Here is a 6,543-nt window from a genome sequence, read left to right as displayed (position 1 = left end):
ACTTTCCACAGGGCAGGGAACCCTGACTGCTCTTTGGACTGGAGAGGGAGGGGGAGAGGAGTGGGGGGAGGGGGAGAAGGGTGGGAGGAGGGGGACTCTTTTTTTTTCCTTTTCTCAATAAAAAAAAAAGAAAGAAATTTGCTGGCAAATGGGTGTATCTAGAAAAAGTCCTGTTGAATGAGGTAAACCAAGCCCAGAAAAGCAAATATAATATGCACTCACTAAATAAGTGGTTTTTAGACAGAAAGCAAAGAAAAACCAGCCTACAGTCCACAACCCCAGAGAATCTAAACAACAAAGGAGACGCCCAAGAGAGACATTCATGGATCTGTATAGGAAGGAGAAAATGGCAACATCTCCTGAATAACTTGGTGGCTTGCAGGTCATGGGAGAGGGTAGAGGTGGGGGAGAAAGTGACGGGAGTGAAGAAAAATGGATAGCTCAAGAAAAACAATGAAAAGGAAAAGTTAACAAGCCAAGAGCCATGTGGCAACATGCAAATTGATAGAAATGGGTTAATTTAAGTTCTAGGAGCTAGTTAGAAACCAGCCTAAGTTATTAACTGAGCTTTCATAATTAAGAAAGTCTCCATGTTCTGCATTAGGACCTGACTGGTAGGAAAGAAAAAGTCCCAACTACACAGTTAGAATGGGGAGTGGAATTTGGGGTTGTTGAGTGGAAACCTAATAAAATGGAAATGTCCTCAAATCTATAAAGGTGACCCTCATGAGGATTACGAATAATGGGGGATATGATATCTCAACTATTCACCACTTTTAGCCAGGTAAGCTATTCAGTTGTAGGAGTGGTTACATTTAATTGAGTTGTTGGCCAAGGGCATCCCTTAGAAATCCCCAAAAACACCCAGGATGTTGCTAAAACAAAGGCCACTCTCCACATACTGATAGTGGGGACCCATTGCCAAGGAAAACATGCACACATCTCATTGAACATGGAGAAGCTAAGCTGGTGTCCACATGTAGCCTTCAACCCTGTGTCCTAGTCTCTTTGGTGTGGGAAAGTACTTTGCAACCTACTGAAACACAAACATGGACACCAACCCAGGCACAAAATCTTCAACCTACCATCTGTGCTGCTACAAAATATGCTACTACAATTGTGGCACAGAACTTCTGCAAGAAGCCAACCAATGTTTGATTTGACCTAAGGCCCACTCCACAAAAAGGAACTCATGCCTGACATTCTAGGGTAGTCAAGAACGAGCAAATGGATAACGCAAAGAACTAGGGTAAAACAAAACACTACTGATCTATAAAGAAATAAATACAAATAAGATGACTCCCAATAGTATTCTGCTATAGTCATAGACCTTATCCAATCATCATCAAAAAGACTTCTTCTGGCAGCAGATGGGAACAGAGTCAGAGACCCACAGTCAGACATTATACATTGAGAGAGTGTAACTGAGAGGTCTCCATCAAGTCCTCCCCTCTGAGCTCAGGGGATCCTGCCAAATGAGAAGCAGGTTCATTTTGCTTTGTTTTGTTTTTTAAACAGAGTTTTTTTTCTGTGTAGCTTTGGCTATCCTGTATTCATTCTGTAGTCCATGCTGGTCTTGAACTCACAGACATTTGCCCGAACCTGACTGCTGGGATTAAAGACATGTGCCACCACCACCAGGCTGGCAGAAAGGTCCTAAGATGAAAAGGAGATAGAGTACACCAGAAGACCAAGAACTTCTGAATCAACTAAACAAGTACATATAAGCTCATGGTCTACAGTGGTCAAGAACAAGTTTTCTTCATATATATTATAACTATTAGTTTAGTATATTATGGTACCCCTCACTGTGAAAGCAAGTGGAGCTGTGAATCTTGAGACTGTGCTTCATAACCTTTTTCTACTGTTGGTTTTCCATGTCCAACTTCAATATGGTAGTTTTATCTTATTCTTACCATGTTCAATTATTATTTTTAGAAGTCTTTTCTTTCCTAATGAAAGACAGAAGGGGAGTACTCTTTAAGGAAAGGGAAGTAGGGAAGAATGGGAGAAGAGGAAAGGGAAACTGTAATCTTGATATGTTGTATGATAAGAGAATCTATCTTCAATAAAAGAAAAATATCTTTATATATAATACGTAATCTAATATATATATAATCTCTATAGTAATAGGTTTCCATATGATTTGTCAAAAAGACTTTAATGTAGATTGTCACTCCCCTTATTCTCTCCTTTATTCAGCTCACCATCCCTTCCATGACTTAGTCTTACTATTCTATTTTCCTTTTATCTCTTTATAAAACTATATTTTGTTTTCTGTTTTGGAAGAGTGTATCCTCCTGCCTGATCCCTTTTTAATTACATAACCTCTTTGGTTATTTAGATGAAGCAAACATATGCAAAGCTTTAAGTCAAACATCCACATATATGAAAAAACATGTGATGATTATCCTTTGGATCTGGGTTACCTAGCTCAGGATGATGGTTTCTAACTCCATCCATTTACCTGCAGATTTCATTTTTCTTGACAGTTGAATAATACTATATTGTATAAATGTGTCATGTTTTCATTATCTACTCATCAGCTGATGGACAATTAAGCTGTTTCCCATTTCTGGTCATTATGAATAGAACAGCAGTGACCATGGATAAGCAAGTATCTCTATAGTAAGATGTAGAATTCATTGAGTATATAACCATGAGTGATGGACTGGATCTTGAAGTAGATTGATTTTCAGCAAAATAAAAGAGGAGAAAATATCTGCAAACTATTTATCTTGCTAGGAATGCTATCCCAAACATATTAAGAACTCATCTCAATTTCAAGGAAACAACCTAATTGTAAAAGAGAGAAGACCTTAAATAGATTTTTCAAATAATAATTTAAATGTCCTAAAGATATATAAAAATAGTTGGCCCAGCTGGGCGATGGTGGCGCACGCCTTTAATCCCAGCACTCGGGAGGCAAAGGCAGGTGGATCTCTGTAAGTTCGAGACCAGCCTGGTCTACAGAGCTAGTTCCAGGACAGGCTCCAAAGCCACAGAGAAACCCTGTCTCGAAAAAACAAAAAAAAAATAGTTGGCCCATTACTCTTCAGGAAAAAATGTAAACTGAAACATTATTGAGAGTGGATTTTATCAAAAACAGAATAGATAAGCCATATTGTCAATGATAGCACTTCAATATTCATTGTAGCATTATTGTCAGTTATTTAAGGTACAAAATCACTGCAAATGTCTAGAAAAGAATGAAACTTTAGAAACCATGTGCTATAATATGCAATTAAATATGTTATACAATCTTTGAAAGAATAAAATCTGCCATTTGGAACAAAATTTTTAATTTTGAAGATGTTAGCTGAAATTAAAAAGTAAAGACATAGATTAACAAATAATAAAAGATCTCACGTATAATCAGAATCTAAAATATTTGAACTCAGAAAAGTAGATGGCAGAATTTTATTTTTTGCATTGAAAATAGACTTCTTTTCATACAATATACCCTGATTATTATTTCTCCCCCTCAAAAACTCCCACTCTTTCACCTTTACTCGTCTCTCTGTATTCATTCCCTTCTTTACTATTATTAGAAAACAATAGGCTTCTAAAAGATAGCTAAACATGAAAAATATAATAAAATGAAGCAAAAATGATCATATTAAAGTTATAATGTTTAAGAAGAGAAAGAAAGAATTAAAGAGATGTAGGTCAGCAATACAAAGTTTGAATCAGATAGAATGAGTTCAGAGCTTATCTCTACAAGATAGGGTCTACAATTCATAGCATTGTATCATATTTTGAAAACCATTTGTATCAACAAGAAATCAAAAGAACCTGTTTATCCACAGGTTCTTGGTCCTGACAGTAATGCCTTTGTGAGTTTTATTATGTGCACCAAGCCATAAATCAAACAGGGATATATCACAGAAGAGAAGGTAGAAAGAAGCAGAGACAGTGGACTACAATATGTTGTTTTCAGAAACAATGGGGAAGTTGCACTTATGAATACACTTCACTGCAGGTGTAACACCCTGCACAAGACAACCAAGATCTCAAGCCAGACTAAATACCATCATGGAAAGAGAGGTTGGGCATAAGGTCACATTTCTAGCTGAAGCACTGGTGCCAAATGATAGGTTCTGGGAGAGTGGTTGACTCCTTGTAGGCAAACATTATTCCAGTTAAATTCCCACACACTTAGGAATATATAGACAGCACAAATTAGACTACGTGAGTTTAAAACAAAGATGAGGACAATAAAGTTTTTAGGTAGAGAAAGAGAGAGCATCCAAGGAATATTGAGAAGGTAATAATATGATTTGAATACATTTATACAAATTCTAAAAATTAATTTTTAAAAGTAAAAGATCATAGATAATACAAAGATAGACACTTAGATGCTAGATAGGTAGATAGATAGATAGATTGATTGATAATAAACATTGACTTGTGATAATCAGTTTTGACTAATATCTTTAAAGGAACTGGGACTTGGCAACAACTTGTTCAAATGATACTAATTTAGATATTTGCCCCTTTCTTTTACCTGTTTTTGAGGCCATTGAAAGCTTTGTATAACTCTACATCATTCCATTCTATGGTGGTGATCTCATTGTTCTGCATCCCAGCAAAAGCATAGATCAGGTGAGTACACAGGCAAGGGTCGATGTTATCAGGTGTGAAACGCCCAAGGCCTGGCCGATACTGGGCCCAGTTGGAGAAGTAGCCTACCAGTTTGTAGGCAGACCCTGTGGTGGTTAAAAATAAGGATGATGGTCCAGTATAGATATCACTGAACTATGATGAAAGTTTGTGCTTTACTTATGCCCCACGCACCCACCTCATAAGCCTTATCTCCAGCTGGAGGTGACTAGTTGAGCACTCCTGCAGATGAGTTAAGATATTGTATATATTCTCTTTGAGAGTTTGGAAAATCTTAGACTTCTTCTAAGATAGAATACTCACAGTTCTTCGAGTCCAGTGGTCCCATGAAGCTCAGTGAATGATAATTTAAGAACCCTTAGGTGGTCGAGCTATAGAGGATAGTAGTAACGACTGAGCTAAAAGTCTACTCTTACACAAAACAAACCCATCTCTCTCTTTCTATTATGTTATATCTCTTGTTTTATTTCCCAAATAGAGTAACAATGGTGTGATGCTGGATATTTGTACACTGTCTGAAGTTGTGTCACTGTGATTGTATTAATAAAAAATCTAAGTGGCCAAAAACTAGACAGGAAAGGAAAGGCAGGAATTCTAAGCAGAAGAAGAAACTCAGGCAGTTAGAATCTGCCTGCAAGAGTGACGCCAGTGAGTTAAGGAATAGGTCAGGCATACAGAAGGGGAGACAGGTATATATATATGGAAACAGGCCATATAGTAGAATGTAGACTAATAAAAACAGGTTAATTTTAGTCATAGAGTTAGTTGGTAACAAGCCTAAGCTAAAAGCCAGGCTCCCATAATTAATAATAAGTCTCAGTGTCAATATTGAAGAGCTGGTGGTCCCACAAAGACAGAAGTCTGACTTTATCTGGGTGTATTTTTAATTATATTAATCAGACGATTGTTTTATGTAAATTTGAGTGTTTGAGTTTTATGGTATCTAATCATTTTGTAGCCAATAAAACATAGAATTGTGACTTACCCAGATAAGCATTCAGCAGAAGGGCCAGACCTAGTGAGAGAAAATACACATTTGTTCTGAACCAGTTGTTTGAATCCTCTCAAATATAACTCTAGAGACTTATGGTTCATCTGGTTTGCCATGTGCTGTGACTAGTGTAAAAGAGCAATCTTTTCAGTAAACATTATTTGATCTACACTTTACCAGTTGATCAAAAATACCCTGCACCTTTTTCTCCATTCTGGGTCATAATTTTTGTAAGTATGAAATCTACTATCTACAAAGCAGGGCTGACTGACATTGCTCCAAATTCACTGCACTCAGTGACCGTGCATCAGATGTGTCTCACTTCCAGAGCTGACATGAGCTCAGGACTTCAACAGATAAGACATCCTCCAAAGCAGTGAGTCGAGCAGCAGGAATATGTTAGAAGCATCTTCAGAGAAGTTTTCCTAGAGAATGTATGATGCAAGCCTCCAGAAGCTGCTCCTTGGCTTCAATAGAGCACTTTCTTTTAGGCATCATCTCACTCTACAGCCCAATCTGGCCTTGACATGGAGAACCTCCTGCCTGTGTCACCTGAGTACTGAACCATGAGCTTGAACACTGTCAAGAGAAGTGGGCTGCTGCTTCTTTTATACTGGGTTTCAGTGTCCCTTTGAAAAGTCTTTGAAGAAAAATAAAGTTTCTAAAGCACAAATTTAAAGCAGATAGCAAGCTTTGGATGTGAACTGGGCCTTAACAACTACTTAATCCACCACTTGGATTGAATGTCTCAGAGGAACACGTATGTTATTATCACCTAGCCAGGACTATAAAGGATAGGTCCAAATCAGGAGCAGAAGGAGGGGGAGCACGAGCAAGGAACACAGGACCGCGAGGGGTACACCCACATTCTGAGACAATGGGGATGTTCTTTCGGGAATTCACCAAGGCCAGCTGGCCTGAGTCTGAAA

The 6,543-nt window shown here is 37.9% G+C and overlaps 1 protein-coding gene across 1 annotated transcript in view; it reads right to left on the bottom strand.

Moving 5' to 3' along the window:
* Positions 1-6,543, bottom strand: part of LOC101988978 (acidic mammalian chitinase-like) — a 30,901-nt gene that overhangs the window by 23,663 nt on the left and 695 nt on the right. The window contains exons 2-3 of the mRNA XM_005369796.1: positions 5,609-5,638; positions 4,508-4,709 (exon numbers count right to left, since the gene is read on the bottom strand). Of these exons, the coding sequence (XP_005369853.1) occupies positions 4,508-4,709; positions 5,609-5,638 (232 nt within the window). The remainder of the gene's footprint in view (positions 1-4,507; positions 4,710-5,608; positions 5,639-6,543) is intronic.

The sequence above is a fragment of the Microtus ochrogaster genome, unplaced genomic scaffold (genome assembly GCF_000317375.1).
Source record: "Microtus ochrogaster isolate Prairie Vole_2 unplaced genomic scaffold, MicOch1.0 UNK60, whole genome shotgun sequence".
Classification (NCBI taxonomy): Eukaryota; Metazoa; Chordata; class Mammalia; order Rodentia; family Cricetidae; genus Microtus; species Microtus ochrogaster.
This window is presented reverse-complemented; position numbering and strand designations above follow the sequence as displayed.